Below are 23,034 nucleotides of genomic sequence, written 5' to 3'. Positions count from 1 at the left end.
ACTTGGTCCAAACTGATACAGAGAGCAAAAGATAAAGTTAAGCTTACATCATCTAGGTCACCTGGTCTTCCAGGCTAAATGAAAGTTGTAAATATAACATAGGCTATTAGTGGTTTGCAGAAACCTAACATGCCAACATTTTCTTGTGGTGACTGGGCCGAATGTGAACCAAGACCAGACCAAGACCACCAGAAAGCAATATGGGCTAGCATCCCATCTCCAGCCAACAGTCAATATCAGTTTATTGACCACAATCTTTTCCCTAACCATAGCAAAATAGTTTGAGTTGCCTAAACTTAACCAAAGATTCGGCAGATCAGAAAACCAGCATATCAATAATTTTGTGTCATTCTGAAAGGCTTCGAACCACACCTAGACATTTAGACATTTAGGTATGAGGAATAGTTATCAGGGGGCAGGTTTCCATTAACCCTCAAATTACACAAATTGAAATTGCAAATATAAAATACACCTAATGGCACCATGTCAATAAAAAAATTGAAAAAAACCCCTCAAATTTATTGTAAAAAGGTTTTTACACTCAAGTGAGGTGGTATTCAAAATAGCCATATTTCTCAAAACTGCAATGGAAACACTTTTTTGTCTTTCCTAGGTCACATGATGCTATGGCTATGTGCTTGTCAGTAGGAACTGGCTACCTGGCCTTAGATTAGAAATAATGACGGCTAGTGTGGTGGCTTCAATAGAAATATAGCTGCTAATATTTTGACCATGCTTGTTGAAGGGTTATCACCAGAGAAGTCACACAACATCACTCAGTGGAAATGCAGTCATCTCACATTTTGTTTTATCGACATTTTGAAAATATCGCCTAAGTTTTGCAAAAATCTGAAATGGAAACCCGCCCATAGACGTGCACATTAATAGTTAGCAAGGAGCACTCTTCTAACAGCAGTAAAATCTTGCGTTTCTCTGCCCTGTAGCTCTCTTAGACATTAACAGTGAACTGCGTTACTTGTGAGCGTCTCTGTTCACCAGCTATACTGGATCAGAGCTCTGCTGTGTGGAATTAGCAGCCAAATACAACAGAGAGGCTGACTTTTTAACTCTCAGCTCACAGCTGTGTAACCAGAGAAAGTGACAGTCGTGGAGCAGCAACAGCTCCAGTTGAGATAATCCAGCTTTAGTACAAGCACAGGAACCAGCAGGTGAATAATGATAGGATCCAGTCACACTTGTATAATCATTCTGTACAGATGTCTGTTTAGAGAGATGGTTGAAAATGGAGTACCACAGATAGTGAAGCGATCAACTTAAAAGCTTATCTGTAAATAAATGTATGCAAAGTGTACATGTTAAAAAAAGAACATTCCTCTCTTTTTGAGTTCTGACTGTGAAGGGTGTCTTTAGAGGTTTGATGCCACCATGATGGCTATAACTATGACGATATACTACTGAGAAAAAAAAACGCTAAATGTGGTGTATGTGGTGTATTTAAAAAAAACAGATACAAATGTTTAAGACAAAAAAAAAATTGGTCTTTTCAGTAAGTTGCATTGTGTGATGAAAGTCTGAAGTGCTAAAAATCCTTTCAATAGGGAAAAAGTTACATTTTATTGTAAAAAAAAATAAATCAAGAGTGATAAACATGATCAGAATTACATTTTTGTATATATGGGATTTTTGTAAATTTTTATTTGAATCTAATGCAACACAAACTACCAAAATTCATTTAATAAAGTACACTGTGGTAATTTTTCTTGCCTTGAGTTTCTTCATTTGTTCTTGCATTTACACTATCACTAAAGCAAGAGTATTCTGTCATTATTATTATTATTATTATTATATTTTATTTCATTTATTGTAATCTGGGTGGTTTAGAACAATGGCACAGCAGATCAGTATTAGAGTTAAATTTGCATTCAGATGCTAGAAATGATTTTGTTCTTTTCGAATTGACAATAATAGTGCCATAGAGACACCTCCAGTGAACATGGGACCAAATATTTGCAAATTTAGTAAATCTGTTTAAATTTAGAAATGAGTAAAGTACAAAAAAGACAACACCTGAACATTGCTTAACAAAGGAAAAAAATCTTTAAAAAACAAAAAATTATTTTAAAATAAAATAAATACAACAATTATTTTGTAAAATAACTGTAAATATGTTATTATGATCATTATAAACATACCTTTATATAACTTACCTAGCCCTTTTTCTGTTTTCCCTACATTTTCTCCTAGCGTTTAAAAACCTGTTTTCTAAATTTGCTAATTCCCTTCAATTTGTTGAATATCTTTTGCCAATTGCTCATTTTTGAGTCTAAAGGTTTAAACTCTTGTGACAGGCATCTGAATCCAGAACAAGAAAAGTGATGTTACTTCAGGTTTTAAAGGGTTAAAGACCAGAGGAACATCACCTTTCTTAAGATATGGAATTGTGATAATTATTAATATAGTTGTCTAAACATCTTTCCCCTTCTTTCAAAAAGTCAAAATCTCCCTAATCTCACAATTTGTGGGAAATTTCCTGTTGCCTTTTTGCCATGTTTTTTAAAGAAATCAAACAGATGTGTTTGGTGTTCAAAGGTTTACAAATATGAGAAAGGCATCTGAATGCAGCACAAAAACTTGATGTTAATCCAGGTTTTAGGTTAATAAAGATTATAAAAAGAAAGCTGTCATTTTGGAATAACCTGCAAAGGGCTACATCACATATGCAAAGAAAAAATGATCTAGAACACAAAAAAATGATTTAGAATGTAGTTGTTTCTCTTCAAGTAGCAATGATGTGTGGAAGATGAAGAAACCTCTGCGGACACCGACTCGGTTGCATAATAATCAATTTATTGCAGCAAAGTTCAGCATCCACCAGGCCCCATGGTCTGCCTGGGAGAGGATTCAGGACCAATACGAATCTCTCTCTTTCAGCTCATGCAAGTCTCTTATATACGTACAGGCATCAATACATTTGTCCGTATAGCAACTCTTCCCCTGCTATGATCAATCACAAAAAACCCCACAAGTATCTCCATAATTTGGAAGGAGCCTTATTCCATATTACTTCTAGCCTGGCGCCAGTATTCTACACATTTGTCTTCCAGGCCTAAACATCCCTAGGCCACTAACTTCGAGGCCTCCTTGCCTGACCAAATTAGGAACTTTAAGAAACTGAGCATAATACACCACAAGAAAAATCTGATCATAGTGATCAAAAATAAGATACTGATTAAAAGACACAAGCTCTATCACATTTCAACAGATATAAATAGTGCGCCAATATTTGTATATGCTTTGAAAAACACGATTTGTGATGATGGCTGGTGAGATGGTGGCGGTGGATGTATGATGTGGATGAGAAAACTTTGAATTTAAGGACCATATGTTAGCAGAAGTGTTCTCCTGCAGGTCACCTCACAACTCCCCTTCAGCTCGCCTGACATGAGTGAGAGATGCAAAGCAACAACGATGACAATTAAAGCTGCAAGCAGCGATGAAAGGGCCCTCACACCCCTACGTATGCTGGGGTACTGGTGAACTCCAGCTAAAGCCGTCATTTATTTCTGGGAAAGTCGGATGCATGCAGAGAGTTTGGACCCCGGAGTGAGATATTTCACATGATGTAGTACTTCCAGTACCTCCAGTGCCCACTAGATGACATTGGAGAGCACATAAATCCCACGTCATCTTGGTGTACATCATTTGTAACCAAACCATGAAAATTTCATGTAAATTAATTAATTAAATAATATTAAAGCAAAAACTTATTTGGAATGTTGAGTTCTGACCTTATCCAGGGCAGGTAGGTTTTACAGGATGCTTCCCAGAGAAGAGTCTGAAGTGTAACTTAAAACACAGCTGAAATGTCTGAAAGTTTAGCTTAGTTGGTTAGAGGGCTTGTCTGCAGACTATGAAATCATTAGTTCAAACCTCACTCAGGACAGGTGAATTTTACAAGCAGCTGTCCAAACCACAGAGTGTCAGTTGGATTAGCTCTAAGAGTATTTTGGGTTGTGAGATTGAACTTTATCCAGGACAGGCAAATTTCAAAGACTGCTGTCCAAATGAAATTGTTGTCCAAATGTGAAAGGTAAAAGGAACGTCCAAAATGATATAAATAACTGAGGGGAGAAGATGGCCAGTTGGAGTCTCCTAGGTTGGCAGTTTGAGCCTCACAAGCGAATTGGTTGTGCAACAGTACAAAATCCACGGCTGAAATTTAGCAGATAATGCCAGAATTGGCAAAAACTATACATATACAAGACAAGAACACAAGGAGACATTTGTGTCACAAACAAACAAAATACCATACACTTGAATATTAAAACATGTCAGTACTCTTTAATGGACAAAGTATGTTATTACATCATCTATGTATCTAATCCATGTGTCTAAATTACCTCAGATTTTACTTTGACATTTCTTTACTGATATTTCAACATTCAGTTGAATTTGAACTTCTACCTGCAGTCTTATGCTTTATGAGTAGGTGTTTTAACAGACCAAGTCAATGCGTCTGACACTTCACTCGTGTTTTAGAACATTTCTAGGATTTCATGACATTTCTGGGATTTTAGGATGTTTCTAGGATTTCAGAACATTTCTCTGATTTTAGGATGTTTCTAGGATTTCAGGACACTCTTAGAATTGTAGGACATTTGGACCTCTTTCAGGTAGTCTGGGGAATCCTCCACTGACACTTTTTTTTTTTGATAAACAAGCTCTATTTTGATGTTTTTTATGTACTCTGGCACCTTATGTAGGTGAATTATTTCACATGTAGATCTTGTACATCATGCTGACATTAATATTAACTAATCAAACAAAGAAAAGATATTAAAATATCAAAATTCATAAATAATAGAAAATTATCAAGGGTCTCATGGTTAAGGTAGTAGCCTTACTCTGTCAAAAAAAGTTTTATAATACTTTCAATGATTTCTTTTAAAATTATATATACAAGCATAAACTATAATCCAACACATGGATATTCATGAACCCTTTGCGTCAACACATCTGTTATCTCCAGTGTGGCATACTAGTTGGCATGTGCATTCAGAAACCACCCTTCTATAGCTCCTTTAACAACATGATCAGAAGAAGCACCAGCACAAACAATATAACTGACACAAAAAACAACAGTGGATAATTGGCATAAAACATCTTAATAAAATAGATTTATTAACAGGTTGAGGAAGATCTTCATATTTAAAAGTGCAACATTTTTATATAGACATAATTTAAAAATACAAGTTAGATCATCTTTAAAAACCACAACATAAATATGGAAACAGGCAACCAGTGGACAGAAGGAAAGCATCCAGTTAGACATCACTCCAAAACACACACTTGGTCTCACAAAGGCGTCTTTAAAACGAAGAGATCTGAGTTGGCAGTGATACTTTGACGACTACATGTGCAAAATCATCTGCTGGTTCAGAACACTTAAATACTCAGACATGCATGCAAAAAGTGATAGATCAGTATCTGTACAGATATGAAATATTACAATGAGGAGATACTTTTAGTGAGCTGACACTGTCGGTTAGTTAAGCAGTTATGAAAGGCTCAGTTTCAGTCCGTTCCCTGGCTGTTAAGGAACACACACAACACACACAAATAAGCCCACAAACACAGAAATCAGACTTAAATGCACTACTTATTTTTCTACAGTGATTATTTAGTTTAATCTCAAGCCATTTCTGCAAAGGGGTTTCCATGCTGTGTAGCGACATGAGCCTCCTGTACCCAAAATACTCTTTCATTTTTATTTCCCAAAGCAACCTCTTTCATTCTGTAAGGGGAAAGAGACAGAAAAGGGGTGCAGAGAAAACAACAAGCCTAAATAACATCCAAAATCACCAAGATGCCGATTGGCACAAGACTTAGAAATATGGTGGGTAATCTGAGATGGAATTTTTACTTTACTAATTAAGAGATGGCAGATTCGCTTGCTCAGCTATCTCCATGTTGATAACCACATCCAGACAACTCATATGCTTTAAATTTAAATTTCACATTGAGCCCCTTTAAGTGAGGTCATCTTTTGACATGTGTTACCTTTTTTGTATTAATTTCATATTTCTTGCCCTGCTTTATACCTATCTACTTGTAAGGCTTTTAGTGCATGTACCTTAGAGTTGTTCCAAAGTGAAACTCTTTGATAGGACAGCTGTTAGCGCTCATCTGAGCTGGTGGGACAGCTCAACAGGGAATTTGAGGGGAGCTGAATGTGCAGATATCTTCAAACATAAGTGTCAAAACCTGACTTTACTGCCCAGTGTCTGCTTAAGCCTTTGACATCTCAGCAAATTGGCTTAACTTATTTCAAAAACATGGGAGGAAAGCAAAGAGCAACTTAACAAACAATGATCCCAAAATCAACAAGAAATTTGTTAAAAAATAAAAAAGAAAAAAAGAAAAAAAGAAAATTACCTAAAAATTAGCACAAAAAAAAATTCTGAAATAATTTTCTGTAATATTTTTTAAAATGTTAAATATAGTTATTGTTAAAATAAATTTCCCTGATGTTTTTTCCTAGATATTTCTTTACTTTCTAAAAATATATTTTATTTTTCTAAATCTATTAATAACTTGCAATTTGTGAACCATTTCGATCCAAGTTTCATTTTTTTCATGTTTTGAAAGTAAACAAACCAATTTCTTCATTGTTCAAAGGATTAAATACTTTGAAAAGGCGTCAAAAAGCAGCATGAGGGAAATGATGTCGCTCCAGGTTTCAAATGGTTAAAGGCTAAAATGAATGTCTTTCCCGTTTTGTAGTTTAAAATTGTTTTTATTTTATTCTGAATAGATTTTGCACTTACATATCTAGATGTTTTTTTTCTGAGTGTGTTTACTAAATATAGTTTTACTAGTCTTATTCTAGCATGAGTTTGTTCGTTACCTTCAGCTCAAACAAATGACTTCCTATCACATCTCTTTGGCATTTTCAGGTATGGCACAACAAAGTCTACTGCTCTTTGTAGGGCTGAGCCTAATGTTTAAGGTTCCTGCTGATTAATCTATATTTCTTCTTTCAATTTAAGTAATATGAATTCAATTCTTTCATGGTTTAATCTGTCAAATGTCAAAATGCGAATCAGAAGTTCCTGGAGCACAAGGTAATGTCTTCAAAAGCCTTGTTTTGCCTGACCAACAGCACAGTCCATAGTAACAGCATCGTGGCTTCATTTTAAGTCAATAGTTTCAGAACAAGATGGTTGCTGTTACTTCTCAGCCGATGGAAGGTGTTACAACAAAATTTAAAATATCTAAAGTATTTCAATCAATGTGACACTTGTGTGAAAGTGACAACCCCAAGGGAGCTCAGAGTCCTTACTAAATATAGAGTCTGGTCTTACACCTGGACCTTTCAGAAATCATCCTTCCCTTAACAGTGGACGGTTCACTGACAATTAAAGTAAGCATCGACTGCTAGCTCACCCAGCAGCACTGAGCTTTCCAACATCACATCTTAGCCGAGGAAGACACTTTTAATCTGTACATCTCCCACTGACGTGCAAGCCTCGCATCCATGAGTAGATGCACTCTTCCTTCTGCCCAGTGAGAAGTTTATCGAGTGTAGTTCAGCATAAAGAAAACAGTTTCTATATGAAACAAGAAGACCAGACTGTACTCAGGAATGTCTTACTGTGACATGAGAATCCTTAAAGAGGGAGTGAAGGAATTTTACACCATTCCCAATGTTTTCATCCCTTTCTGGCAAAGATTTGACAAATGCTGACATAAATAAGGATCAGGCAGAGTCCCATAAAGCTATTAAAGCGGCAGTACTAACCAAATACAATGTCTCAAAAGAAATGTATCGCCAGAGGTTCTGCAGCACCATTATTCCAGCAGTAAAGACAGTCCAAGAGCATTTCAACCGGAGGAGACAGCCATACCAAGGACCCACCTGAGAGATCGTCATTCTTAAGTAATAACTGTAAGTATTTCAGCCAGATGTTTGCAACTGGTATAAGCCCAAAGACTGGAGAAGAAGCAGCTGGACTGGATAAGCAGAACATGGCAGAACACTGGGACCCTATCAAGAAAAGGGTGTCTACTATCAAACCTAAGTATAATTTTCAGCATTTGGTTGTACTAAAAGACTCTCTAAGGAGTTGGGTATTTAGTTTTTTTTTTGGTAACATTTTGTATTCATGTTTTTTTAGGCCTCTTTTTTGTCGCTAGCAAAAATTAGCATTAGCATTATCACAGTTCACCATACCTGTAAATACATCATGCTAACTAAGCTAGCAGCTTGCATTAGAGTTATCTCCAAGTCTCCAGTTATCATCCAAATATGGTCACTTCTGGCTTCAAAAATCCAAGAAGGCAACAGCAAAATGCCAAACTCAAGACTTCAAGGCTTCAAAACACGAGTCCACAAACGTCGTGCGTAGCGTCACAGTAACTACGTCCAACATTAATCACCAGGTTGAGCTCTGTCTACTCTGTCTGTTAGGTGATACCCTGCAGCCTGATACCAGGTAATAGTGCATGAAGATGTACAAACTCAAAATAATTTAAAGTATATCAAAACAAGCAATTGTCTGCATAGTCACTGCAATTGACAGGCATGGATAGTAAACTAAATATATTAGTTAACCAACATTAGGAATCTCTTACTGACACAAATGTTCTTTTTTTAGCTATTTTCAATAAAGACATTGTGTGAATCCCATTTATTTAAACTACAGACATCTACAACAACCAATTACATCTGACTATTGATTCAACCAACCAGTCGGGCCACAGATCAGTCCTGAGCACAATCTTTAACTGCCCGTACTTCTTTAATAAAGGCAGATATCAGAACACAAGAAATTAGAATGTGTGCAGGTCTGTATTGAAAAAATAATTATCATTTCATTGACCATTTTTGAGGTATGATTATTATCAAGTCCAAACACCACTGCGGGAAGTCTAGCTTTGAATGCACGCATCAGATGAAACAGAAGTCACTGTACCCAGGGAGACATATCTTAAAGTAATCTTAGTAGCTGCAGTCAGAGGTGTTTGGAAGCAGTGAGGAAGCTGTGCAAATATTCCAACATATTAGGCCACCAAACCTGTGCACCCTGCAGCCATCTGAGCCGATGTGACATGTCGTTTTGGTCAAGCACTACACAGTCTGCTGATGTTAGTGGTCTTTCCGTTTGGTGTGAAATCTCTCCAACAAGGCTCTCAGGATGTTCCCGGGGATCTGCTGGTGCTGGTCGATCAGAGACTGGACCGCCTGCTGCACCTGCACACAAACACCACAAGAATGACATCGCTCTCATTCAGTCAGTCAAAAATACAGCAGGAAGAGGTGAGAGCTTCAAATGTACAAATACCCCATATCCTCCACGACACCTGTCACACTCTGCTCACACAGAGGGAGGAAAGGAGGGAAGGAAGGAATGATGGAGGGACAGAGGGAAGGAAGAAAAGAAAAAGGAATAATGGGAAGGAAAGAAGGAAGGTAGACATTAGGGAAGGAAGACAAGAAGAAAGGCAGGATAGAAGGTAGGAAGATAGAAAAATTGAATGGGATGAATAGAAGTTAAGAAAGAAAAAAGAAGGGAAGAGGGAAGGACAAAAGGCAGAAAAGAAGGATGGAAAGAGAGAAGGAAAAAAGAACAAAACAAAGAAAGGAGAGAAGGAAGATAGGCTGGAAGGAAGGAAATATGAAAGAAGAGAAGGAATAACAGATGGAAGAAATGAAAAGAGAAAGAAAAGAGGAAAAAAATGAAGGCAAAAAGAAGACTAGAAGGAAGGAAGGATGGAATGAAGACAATAAGAAAGGCAGGAATAATACACAGAAGGAAGGACCAAAGAAAAAAGAACAGAAGGAAAGAAAGAAGAACAGAAGGAAGGAAGGAAGGAAAGAGACGGAAGGATTGGAAAAAGTAAATACAGAAGGAAGGACAGACAGAAGGATGGGAGGAAGACAAGAAGAAAGGAAGGATAACAGATATAATAGCAGTTGTAGCTCACTGACTTTGTCTGCGAGCTCTGCAGCGCTGATGTTAGGGTCATACGGGATTGGATCACCAAGGAAGGTCCGAAACTTGACAGGAAATCCACCATAAACAGGAGCTATAGGGAGACGAAACCTTTCATACACCCAGCGGAAAAACCCTAAACGAAAAGAGACAGACAGAGAGAGCAACGTGTAGAGAGAAGATTCAGTTCAGACTGTAGTCAGTGACAACAGACTGGTTACCATCAGTCAGGTCAGCACTCCCTCCTTGTGACCGCACTGTCTTGAGGAGAAGTTTGATAATACTCTATAGTTACCAACAGCTTGGTACGGTCTTGGTGATTTGAACTTTGTTCTCCACTTACTAAGTGTTCCCAGAGATCTGAAGCCTTCCCGCACATTCTGAGTAAACATTGGAATTACTGGCTGAAAGACAGAGAGAGAGCAAGAGAAAGGTACGTTAGTCATTTGTGCTGGTCTGCTGGCATATACATGTACGCAACTGAAACATGCCACACTTGTTTCTATTAACAGTGGGTAATACAGTGATCAGTTATGTCAGGATACACCAATCTGACCAAAGACAATCCAGGCAGAGTCCAAACAATTCATACAAACTGAAGAATATTATTCCATGCTGGCAATTATCACAGTACATGAACGAATAAAACAGATGTGTGTCGAGTTAATGTGTGAATATCACAAATACGACATGAAGAATGTTGCATGTGTGGAGCACGCCCTGCACTATGACAAAGTATACAAACAAATGACAGGAATTCCACATCCAATAATTTAAAGTTTAGTAAAGACACACAGAAGAAGATGGACTGCCTGTGCATTCAAAAACACTTAAAACATGTAAAAACTGAAAATGTGCCATATCTGCAATTGCACTGGGAAACTCTGGAATGTAGCATTAACCCTTTGAAACCTTGATCGACTCTTTTCTTGTTCTGCATTCAGACACCTTTCACGGGTATTAAAACGAAACAAAAGAATAAAGAAAAAGGCAACGACCAATTTGTCAAGAAATATCTCACAAATTGGAAGAATTTATTAGAAAATTATTTTTAAAAATATTTCTAATAATAGGAATTATGTATATAAATTATTTGTAGTCATTATTATTGATATTATTAATGTAGTTTCATGTCCTTTTTAAACTTCCTTTTTTTTTACTCATTTTTAAGTAATTGTCTTTTTTCTTTTTCTTTTTTTACTAATTTCTCACTTATCTCTGGCTTATTTTATTTTCATTGCCTTCATCCCATGTTTTTGAAATAAATCAAGCCAGTTTGCTCAGGTTTTAAAGAGTTAAGTGAAATGTACAATGTAATCTAATCAGCATGCACTCCAGGCCCAAACTTAAACAAAAGCACAGGCAGGCACCAACAGTAGATTTCAGGAACAACGCACCACTTGCGAGTCGATGGCGACCTGGGCAAAGCCTTTGCGTTTTCCCCAGAGCAGAGGGTATGTCTCATCGCTGAACAAAGCCTCTCGCACTCCTCCTGGAGAAATCCCCAGCAGGTGACCGTTCCTCAGAGCCCGCACACACTCCTCCTGAGGGCCGTGGATCACACTGAACACCTCCAACAGTAACTTGAAACCTGAAAGAGGATACAGGGTACAGCAGAATAAAGCCCTATTCCCACAGGACTAGTATTATGTAGGGACCTCCAGTAGAATTTGTAATAATTACGGAGGAAGTCTGTGATTTTAATCTTGTTTGAATCAGTCACGTCCATAATTTGTAAAGGAAAAGAGCAAATTATTTATTATATTTCAGCAAACACAGAGGTCATGGGATAGTATTAGTTCAGTGTGAATTAGCATCTTTATGTTTTGCTGGTGATTTGAGGTTGTTGTTTTTTTGTCTTTTTTTCTCCGTCATGTGCAAAAACATTAAACACTGAGGACAGGGGGCAGCCTCTGGCTCACCTACTAGAGTGTGGCCCTTTGCTGTGTGTCATTCCCCCTCTCTCTTCCAAATTTCCTAACAGTCTACAGCTGTCCTATCAATAAAGGGAGAAATCCTCAAAAAATAATCTTAAAAAAAAAACACTGAGGAGGGACTTGCATTTTTAATTTTGGCTCAGATGAGGGACATACAACTTGAAAAGGACATATTTTATATTTATTCTAAATAAAAAAGTCAGACCCCAGCCATCCTCCCCCCTCCTCTGATAGATAAACGCTGCTGCACGTGTACTAACGGGTAACTGAGAAAAGGGATCATATTTCTCCTGTTTTAGCTTCTTTGCACTGGCTCCCTGTAAAATCCAGGATTGAATTTAAAATCCTCCTTACTTACAAAGCTCTGAATGGTCAGGCTCCATCCTATCTGTCAAAGCTCATAGTTCCCTACCAACCCTCAAGATCACTGCACTCTAAAAACGCAGGGTTACTTGTGGTTCCCAAAGTCTCCAAAAGTAGGATAGGAGCCAGAGCCTTCAGTTACCATACTCCTCTCCTATGGAACCAGGTTCAGTCAGGGAGGCAGACACTGTCTACATTTTTAAGGGTAGACTTAAGACCTTCCTCTTTAACTTATAATTAGGGCTGGCTCAGGTTGCCTGGACCAGCCCCTAGTTAGACTGACATAGGTTTAATCTGCCGGGGGACTTTCTGAGCTCCTTTTTCCTTCTCTTGCTCCCTCCATCTGCAAACGCTTATGTCTGCTTACTGCATTATGCTAACACCTCTCTGGAGCATTCCTGCTCCCTTATTTCCTAGTTTTCCTGGATTCTGGCTACAATCCTGGCTGTGCCTGATCATTGTGATATCTGTGCTGATGCTGTGATCCTACCTTTGGTTGTGCTCGTGCTGTGGCTGCACTGATACTGTACCTCCGGCTCGCCCTGATCGTGGTCTTGCCGTTGCTAAGATCCTGTCTGATCCTGCCCCCCCCCCCTTTCTCTTTCCTTTTAGTCATAATTGTAATTCAATTGTTATTTATGAAATCTATTGCATGTCTGTCCGTCCTGGAAGAGGGATCCCTCTGCCTCCCTCTGATCATCCTCTGCTGCTCTTCCTGAGGTTTCTTCCATTTTTTCCCCCGTTTCAGGGGTTCTTTTTGAGTTTTTCCTTAAACGATGTGAGGGTCTAAGGGCAGAGGGATGTCATACACTGTAAAGCCCTCTGAGGCAAACCATGTTTTGTGATAATGGGCTTTATAAATAAAATTGACTTGACTTGACTTTAGGTGGCTTAAAGCTAATCAGTGAAGACAGAGTTTGATTATATCTTTTTCTACCCCAAAGTTATTGTAAATAAATAGTTATAATTGTGATTTGTGACTGTATAAATAATTTAGGTTTATAGCAGCTAGCTGACAAGGGGCATATCTCCACCTATCATGACGTGGTGGACATACTTTCATTAATAAATGGATTCTCTCCCGGTGCTTTTATACTGGGACAAAGACAGCAGTCCAATTAAATGGTCTAATTGAGCTATGACTGTAGCTCCATTAAACTGGATGTAAACGTACTGGGTGTGAGTACCTGGTATCTTGAAGAGGAAGTGGTCAGCTACAGAGTGGCAGGGCCGTCCCTTCTGGATAATCACATTGGCCAGGAAGTAATAGTAGTCGATAGGAATGGCTCCGTGATAGTACACTATCAGTGCTGGTCCTTTGTCCGGGATCTTCTCCATCCCGTGGATCTCATAGCCTGGGACACAGACCACAGTACAGGAGGAATATTTATTATTACATTTGGAGTGGAGAAGTGCTGTAGTACATGCAAACAGACGAAACACAAGCTAATGAGGAAAACATATCCACCAATCTGACAGGCCACGACAGTTTGACAGAGAGGCAGAATGAACAATACCAGGGCCCTCAAACTGAAGCACCTAAATGGAATTTGATTTATTTAATTCTAACAATATTTTATTTAACTTTATTGCAACAGTACTTTAACTTTGGTAAGTTTATGCAGCTAACTAATTTTATGGCAGCAGCTACTTAATTTGTAACTGTAGTTCATTTAATAAGTTTGTATTTTAGTAGTTTACAGTAGTTTGGAGGAGATTTCAAAATATTGATATATATATATCACGTATCACGATATAGCCTAAAAATAATGTGATATTATTTTAAAGTCATATCACCCAGCTCTAGCTATATATGATATTTATGTTGAACGTGCCTTGACAAAGTGATTGAAATAAAACCATCGATTGCTGCCATGACCAGCACCTAATTCACCAAAACACTGATGTGGTGAAGCCTGAAGTTCAATTTTAGTCTGAGATGACCAGAGTACCTTCCTCCATACGTTTGGGAAGTCACACATATGCCTTGTGGTGAACTCTAAACATGTTCTTATTGCTGTCTTGAAGCACTGGATTTTTTTAGGGCCTCTCCTCTATAAAGCTCACCTCATAGAGTAAAAGAAGTGGTCCTATTGACAGAGAGCCGAGTCTCTGCTGTGGAGCTCTCCATCTCCTTCAGGGTTTTCTTTGCTCTCTCTGTTCCCTCTCTGAGTAATGCCCCTCTTCCCTGGTCTGTGACTTTTGGTGGGCAGCCCTCTCTTGGCAGATTGCTTATGGTGCAATATTTTTTACATTTTGTAATGCTGGATTTAATGGTGCTAAAGGGAGGGTTTAAAGTTTCAGATCTTTTTTTAGAACCCAAACCTGATCTGTACCTCTCTAGAACTTTGTCCCTGGCGTGTTTGGAGCGCTCCTTGGTCGTCATGGTGCCTCTGGCTTGATCTTAAGCCTGTCTTTGTGGTGCTGCAGAATCTGAGGCCTTTCAGAACGCATGTATATATGCTGAGATCATGTGACACTTAGTGGACTTCATTTAACTCATTTAGTGACTTGTGAAAGTAATTGACAGCACCAGGTAAAAAATTCTGATAACAACATAGTATTGGTCAATTTTATATAAATATGCAATATTCCTCAGATATGGTTGTCAAATACTTGTAACAAAGGTATGGAATGGAGGCAGGATATTTTCAAGTTTAACAACAAACTTTTTCTTACTTGACATCATTGGCCTGAAAAAGTGATTTATATTGGGAATTTGATTATTCTAAATTACTTTAAGCATCTTTTTTACATTATGTTCTGTTAAAAATAAACCTTATGTTGTGCATATATAAGCCAAAACTGGTATATCTGTGATGGGCTAATATCAGCTGATAAAATTGGCTGACCGATGTATCGGTTTTTGAATTTTTGAAAGCAAGTTTCTTTTTTAACATCACTTTACCAATTGTGACTATTTTCTTTGGGTCCATAAAAAATCCTATAAAAATCCATGTGAATTACAGGTTTTAACAGAACAAAAAAGGAAAAAGGCCAAGGGGGTGAATACCTATGAGAGGCACTGTGAATGCTTTTTGAAGGGACAGAATTTTACGGATGCCACAGATCTTAAAAATGAAGTCTGTTGTCTCACCATGCCATATGGCTCCATGTCCGTCCCACAGAGTAGCCAGGGTCTTCCTGGCTCCGTCCCACAGGTTGTTACAGTAAGCTTCCCTCAGCTGATTCTTCCTCTGTTAGAAAAAATCATCAGAAAAGATTTGGTTTGGAGTGACTCAATGACTGCACAGGACAACAGCAACAGATTTTAAACAACATGGATCTTATCTCCATAGTTTCCTCACTGAGGCTTATTCCTGATATTCAACTCCTTCTAAATCTGTGATGATATAAATGCTGATTACAACAGGAGTTTCACAGTATAGCACCAGCAAATATTATCTGTACCTATGACCCGTTATTTACTGTTGACACTAGGGCTGGGCATTATAAAGATATTATATTGTATCAAGATGTGAAAATATGGTCAATGGACTACGTCTCACACTGAGGGAACAGTCGGCCCCATCAGCAGACTCCACTGAAACTTTAAAGAGCCTCCTTAAAACTTACTGTTATAAAAAAGCCTTCTCTTAAAATTACTTTGATGGTTTTACATTTTAAAAGTTATTATCGTTGCATTTTCTAGTGGTCCTGTTTTAGTTTTGTCATGTGAGTATTTAAGCACTTCATATACTTTGCACTTTTACCTGTTTTAAATACAAAAGTTTGTTCTTTTATTTGTTCTTATATTTCAACCAGTTTTATATGACATTATTTCTTTTATAAGTGTCTTATCTGCCAATACATGCGGTTATCTTTAAATCTCAGTGTTTATCTGTTTAAATTAGGTTAATTATCTTCTCCACATTTTATTTACTTATTAAGACATGGCATTTGACGTGGCATTTTTTAAATTCCACCCTCATATGCTTTTGTACACATTGCTATTTTATTATTTGTGTCTTAATGTTCTTAGTTTTGGTTATGACATTAGGGGGCAGGGGAGGGGCTGCATGAGTGTCTGACATTTATTTGATTCTGTAAACCTTTTTATTTGGGAAGCATTTTGTGCTTAAGCATAAAAGGTGCTATATGAATAAAAGCTATTATTATTATTAATATAATAATAATAATAATGATTATTATTATAATCATTATTATGATTACTACGTATCATCTTAGATATTGGATATTGTTATATAGTGATATGGAATATCACCATGTTTTTTCCTGATTTTAAAGATTGCATTACAGTAAAGTGATGTACTTTTCTCAACTTATCAGATGTATCTTGTTTTCATACTTGCCTTTATCCACTTAGTCATTATATCTACATTAGTAATGATTATTGGTCAAAAATGGAATTTTGTTAATATTTTTTCAACGTACCAATACCCATTCCTATAATGCTGTCACATCAAAGAGAAAATTTGGTTAAAAAAAATAAAAGCTGTATCTCCCAGTTCTAGCAATAATTAGCTGCTTATGAAGAGATTTAAAAATATCGAGATACATATTGTGTATCGAGATGTAGCTTAAAAATATCACAATATAATTTTCAGCCCATATGGCCCAGCTGTAGCTGACACAGTGCCTTTGGTGGACTGAGCGTGTGCATACCTTGTAGACATGAAGGAAGAGTATAGAGAGGTAAAGGAGAATGACGATGAGGAAGGGCAGGATGAAGACGATGGCCAGAGGGGTGAAGACCCACAGCAGGTAATCCAACACACTCAGATAGTCCTCCAACTGACCGAGGCCCGCCCAGTCCTCCCACGCATGGAACACACACACCTGTGGACCAAGACACACAATTCAATCCTTCACTCTAACTTTGTACATGTCCACCACAGAACGACCCCTGAAGACGTCAGCTAAATCTTCAGGTGTCAGAGCTGTGAAGGTGGCTGTAGGAATTACTTTGGTTCACATCAGTTTTTTCATTATTTGAGCAGCACAAACTAATTTAATATTTCTGTCCACCCCAGTTGTCGTGGATTGGCAGGAAAAGCTCCAGAGAGGATAACTAAAAAAAACTTCAGCACAAAAAATGTTGACGCATTGCTCACAGTAACATTAGTGTGGTGACATTTTTATTTGGGATTTGAGTGAACTGACCCTTTAAGCACATACATTAAACCTAACCAAGTTAGTCGCGCTCAACCTGATCATGACAAAGAGGATTTAGCCAATGATGAAGTTAGTAGATCTGCCAGTTCTGTTTCTTAATAAGAAAATACAAATATGACTGACTAGTTGGCAATCAGCATAATACAGATATTTAGCACAGTAAAATTGGTTTACTGAAGTTGCTTAAACTTAGACCTCTCACCCCGGACACAGACTTTTTGAGACCCTCCCCTCTGGCAAGAGGCTGCGGCCCATCAGACCAAAATGCCTCAAGAACAGTTTCTTCCCCTGTGCAGTCACCATCATGAACAATACTCCAGCCCTCCCCGCACTGCCCACATGATACAGGCTCTAATCCAGCCCCAGAGTCTGAAAACATTACATTAATGTTGTGTTACATTAACTCACACTGGGCTGGATTTCTTTACATGCACACTGTAAGTTAATTAATTTATTTAGACTGTAGATATTGGCACTGTAACTCAACTTCTGCACAACTGTACTATTCCTCCACTGCACCTTTTGTACATACTTTTTGTGTTCTTTATGTTCTAGTTTTTCATTTTATATTTTTAAATTGCTTCCATATTTTTATCTTATGTCTTATACTATTTAAATTCACTATTTGTATTCTTCATTTATGTTAATTGTTTTGCACCAAAACACCAAGTCAGATTCCTTGTATATGTAAATGTACTTGACAATAAAACCAGATTCTGATTCTGATTCATAAAAAGTAAACATGAATTAAGACTAAGAGTTATACTTGTTTACATTTTTCAAGACAATTGGTTTCCTAGATTTTTTAAAAAGTAAAATCAACTTGCTAGATTTTACAGTGTGACAATAAAAAGCCCCATGGTGACCTCCAGCTCATTCAGAGCTGTTAAACGTGTGTCCCGAACAGGCTGAGGCCTCTGCAGCGGCCCAGATTCAATACCAACCTGCAGCCCTTTCCTGTCTCACTTATCAGGCCTTTCAATAAAGGCAAATGTGCCCTATATATATACAAATATATACAAATATATATATATGTATATATACATATATATATGTATATATATATAGAGAGAGAGAGAGAGAGAGGGAGCAACAAGCAACCTTTCAGTTGATTTCTTCTTTCATTTGTCATTGCCTTCTTCTTCTTCTTTTTCTGTAATACACTTCCAGAGAGGATGTACAACAACCATTTTGCAATTGTCAGAAGTAAATGGACATACCAGGAAGGAGACAGTGTCCTCTGCTCCCATCAGACAGGACTGGTTCCCAGAGTCTGACATGCTGCTCTGCTGTCAAACAGCTGATGACAGCCTCAGGGGGAAGGAGCACACTGCATGGAGAGCATCTACTGCTGCACACAGGTGAGCTGCAGGAGGGGAGTGGAAAACACCAAAACACCACTCAGTTAGCTCAGCAGCTCGATCATTGCATGGCCATTTTTATCCTGTTATGATGCACATCATTCAGGCAAAGGTCAGCTGTCTATCAGTAGAATACCATTACAGTTTGAGGGGTTTTGACTGGTTTGGTAACAACAACATGCCTTTCCTATTAGGTTAGCAGTGATTAACCCTTTGATTCCTGGATTGTCATCACTTTTTTTGTGATGCAATCAGATGCCTTTTAAAGTATTGAAACCTCTGAAGACTGAGCAAATTGATTTGATATCTTTCAAAAACAGAGGGAAGAAGGCAATGAGCAATAAATGAGAAAAAGGACTGAAAATGGGCAATAAAGTCATGAAAACACACGGTAGATTTATTAGTCACTTTTTAAAACATAGTTTTAAAAATGAATTAAGATTTGTCCTTGATCCTGCTTCATCTTTTGGAGTTTAAATTAAAATTAAGATTTTTAAAAAACTAACTAACTAAGAAAATACAAGGAAAATACTTTTTTAATATTCTTTTTTTTTTTGTTTTGCTAAACTTAGCAAGAAACTTTCTGATAAAATGATTTGAATTTTTTAAAGGGCTAGGGGAAAATGTCCATAATGGTACAATCATCATAATTCCATATTTTACATTTAGTAACAGAATTATAATTTTTTAAGCACTCTTTGTAATTGGTAATTTTTGTGTTTTATATCTCTTTCTTTCTTTCTTTGCTGAGCTAAATTTCTCGTAACTTTCTGCTAATTTCTTGCTATTATTTGGGTTATTTATTGTCACTTTGCTCATCGTCTTCTTCCCGTGTTTTAGAGAGAAATCAAGCCGATTTGCTCTGGTTTTAAAGGTTTAAGTTTTAGATAAAAAATCTCGGTATGTGAGAGGCACTATACCGTGCCTGACGACACCCAGCCCGAACTGCAGCACTGAATCAAATGACAAGCTAGCTGTGCTGGAATGGTTTCATGTTAGCTAGCTTTAGTGTTCGGCTTAACGTTGCAGCCGAGCTATACTGAACAGAGGCGTGAAGAAACTAAACAATAATGTGACAATAATAACAGAACAGGAGAGCAGTGAGCTAACCAACGAAGCGGCGCAGAGCAGAGGTGGAAAATCTGATTTGACAGCTACAGTGAGAACGTCAACAGCTAACGTCACCTCCACTACACACAGAACAAACACACAAACGTTACCTGTGACCGTTCCTCTGTTCGCACAGCCATTAAAAACATGTCTATTTATGTAATACTAGCAAGACATAGTCTGATCAGCCAACAGCCACATACAAGCTAACTACTGTCCTCTTAACCCCGGAACGCTTTCAGTGTGACACAACAAGGTCTCCTGTCCCTACAAAACACCGAATCAATAGAAAGAGTTCCACTTGCGTTATTTCCTTTCCCATGAGAGTTCCGCTTGCTCCCACCCTACTGTGCTGTGATTCGCTATTGAAAGCGCTTGCGCTGCCGCTTTGTCCAATCACTACCCGCAATTGACCTTGACGCGTCAACATGTAAAGCACAAACCAATCACAGCCAGTAGACGTAACCAATTATGGCATAGTAGGGCGGGACTACGCGAAACTCTCTTGGGACAAAAAATGCAACTAAACATTGATGGTGACTTCCTTTTTGACTTTTAGCCTTCAAAATAAAAGCGCAAAAAATCACAAAGTGCTACCTACCCCCTCCAAAGAAAAGGATGGAGGTGGATTCTGTAGCAATTTATTTATTCATTTATTTAATTATTTTATTCTTGCCAGTGGCATGTTATCTGTTAACATGTCATGTACCAAGACATTCAACATCAGCAACATTTTGAATTGTATATAGGCCTATATATTCAACACAATTAAAGTAGTAAAAACAATTCAATTAAATTCAAACAACTTTATTAATCCCACTAGGGGCAATTAGTTTAGAGCCATGATGCTCTAGATGTCAACAAACTACATAACAAACACACACAAGAAACACACATAGCACCTTTTACATTTCAAGAGTCTAATTCAAAAGTCTAAGGAAAATATTGTCGACTAAAATTAGCTAAATTTAATTGGTCAAATGAACACTTGCTAGTAATTCCAATAACCTAACTACAACACAAGTTCTCAGTCTATAAGCGTGATAATGTAGCCTTTTAAAGTTATTTCAAGGACCATATTACAATTGCAGTATTTGTGGAACATCAATGTTTAAAAAAAACAAACAAACAAACAAACAGTACAGCTGGATTTGAGAGAATCCATGGAAGACATTGTGCAGTGTGTTTAAATGCATTTTGCATGTTCATTTGTTGTTGTTTTTTATTATTTATTTTTCCTATATTTTATTTTTATTTATTTTTCTTTTATTACAAATAGTTTTGAATCCTGTATATTTGTAAACTGCACTATTACACTTTTATTGTGAAAAGACCTGACCGGCAGTGTCATGTTGACCCTGCCCGCGGAACAATCAGGAGTTACGCTGCTTGTTTCCTGAACGTGATAGTTGTAGTGAACCCATGCTGGCGGCGCAGAGAGGTGAACAGCCAGCGGTCAGTGTGTGAACGGCTGCGCGCGTGCTGCTGTATGCTGCAGAATCAGCTGACTGAGCGTCATGATGCTGGACAGGAGCAGGGTGACTGTGGTGGCCGAGATCCTCTTCAGCAGGAGACTCTCATCTGAGGAGGAGGAGAGAGTTCACTGTCGCTGCTCCAGAGCCTTCGTACAGTAAGTCTCTCACATCTGATGATGGTCTCCAGCAGTTATTGACACGTTCCATTAAAAGTAGGACAGCAGTCATCCTGTTGCAGACAGACGTGTGGACAGATGAAGCTGTGGGGGTCTTAGTCTGATGGTCTGTGTCTGTGTGTGTCCAGGGATCGGGAGCTGTATCGGTCCGATAACAGATTGTTCTCATTTGACCCTGCAGACTGTGCAGTCCGAGGTATGTATCTCTTGTTGAACAGGACATATTTCAGAATACACTGCGCCTTTAGTTCAGTTCTTAAAAATATGTGTATGAATATTAGTGGTACATGATACTTTGTTTTATATGTATATATTAATATTAGGTCTGTCAAATGATGTATTTTTAAATTGCAGTCAATCTCAGAACTTCAAGTTAATCAGGAGTAATTGAAATGTTTTGATCGCATGTTTTTTAGTTTCAGTTTCAACAATTTTTTTTTGTTAAAGATTTTTTTTTGGGCTTTTATTGCCTTTAATTGATAGGACAGTGTGAGCGTGTAAGGGGTAGAGAGAGAGGGGAGGACATGCAGCAAGGGGCCGAGGCCAGACTTGAACCCGCGGCCCCTGTGGCGAGGACACAGCCTCTGCACATGGGGCACTGCTCTATCTACTGAGCCACCAGGCGCCCCAGTTTCAACAATTTTAAGTCCATGTTGACAAGGAGAAGCAATTCTTACCAGATTGTCTTGAATCAAATGACAGTAAAAAACTGCATGGGACTAGCATAAAGTGGACATGTCTGTAATGGGTACCAACAGAGCCCATTTTTATTCAAATATCTGGATGTCAGAGGTCAAGGGACTGCTTTCTCTTAAAGACAGAAATGGTGGCTAGCGATTAATGTGATTAAACAAAAATACCCTGGGTATTTACAGACCTTAATCGTAATTTACACTTTAACGCTGACAGCCCTGCTTAATACATTATAGTATATGTATGTGACAACAATAACGGTATGTGTACGATAAAGGAAGAAGTATGACTAGTAATAGTAGCAGTACTAGAAGGCATCAGGACCATGGTGTCTCAGTGCAACTACGACCCATTATCCACGTGCAGCCGCAAGTGAGGAAACCTGCGAGACAAACTATCGAAAAGGTTCTGGAGAAGAAGCGGAGTTAGTGTTACGCAGTAACAGGATATGAATGTTTGAAAATGAAGAGAGGAAGAGAAAGACAGAGGAGCTCAGTGTATTATAGGAAGTCCCCTGGCAGACTTGGCCTGTTTTAAAATTAGCCACCAAGAGGCTTGCAGGACGTGCTGGCTGTCACTGAATGAGGGAGACGACTCCAATGACTGCGTTTCGTTGGATTTATTGTAGAAAACAGCTGCATCAAACAATCCAGAGCAAGTTCCATGGCTGTACACAGGTGTCCAACAACGCAGCAAACCGCAGTCAAAATGGTGACAAAATGTATCAAGCGAAATGCGGTCAGCAAAAATGTATGGCTCCCCCCCGTCATCCCCTCTCCTCCATACATTCACAAAAACTGACTGACTGACAACTGTGATATCCATGG

General features: G+C 38.1%; 2 protein-coding genes across 2 annotated transcripts in view; one reads left to right on the top strand and one right to left on the bottom strand.

Annotated features, from left to right (window-relative positions):
* Positions 1–5,110: 5,110 nt before the first annotated feature.
* On the bottom strand, positions 5,111–20,128 carry tmem68 (transmembrane protein 68). The gene is made up of 9 exons (XM_042498550.2): positions 19,974–20,128; positions 18,613–18,758; positions 16,883–17,056; positions 15,354–15,453; positions 13,444–13,611; positions 11,354–11,547; positions 10,300–10,360; positions 9,953–10,092; positions 5,111–9,214 (listed from the first exon to the last, which is right to left on the bottom strand). Exons 2-9 carry the CDS (start codon positions 18,670–18,672, stop codon positions 9,110–9,112), a joined length of 1,002 nt encoding a protein of 333 aa, XP_042354484.2. The 5' UTR covers positions 18,673–18,758; positions 19,974–20,128; the 3' UTR covers positions 5,111–9,109.
* A 1,107-nt stretch (positions 20,129–21,235) lies between these two features.
* tgs1 (trimethylguanosine synthase 1) overlaps positions 21,236–23,034 on the top strand; it is a 33,025-nt gene continuing 31,226 nt past the window's right edge. The window contains exons 1-2 of the mRNA XM_088085515.1: positions 21,236–21,493; positions 21,643–21,710. Coding sequence (XP_087941641.1) covers positions 21,381–21,493; positions 21,643–21,710 — 181 coding nt within the window. The 5' untranslated portion in view covers positions 21,236–21,380. The remainder of the gene's footprint in view (positions 21,494–21,642; positions 21,711–23,034) is intronic.

Source organism: Plectropomus leopardus, chromosome 12 (assembly GCF_026936395.1).
Source record: "Plectropomus leopardus strain MGB_pleo_1.0 chromosome 12, ASM2693639v1, whole genome shotgun sequence".
NCBI lineage: Eukaryota > Metazoa > Chordata > Actinopteri > Perciformes > Serranidae > Plectropomus > Plectropomus leopardus.
The sequence above is the reverse complement of the archived record's forward strand: the minus strand, read 5'-3'. Positions and strand labels throughout refer to the sequence as shown.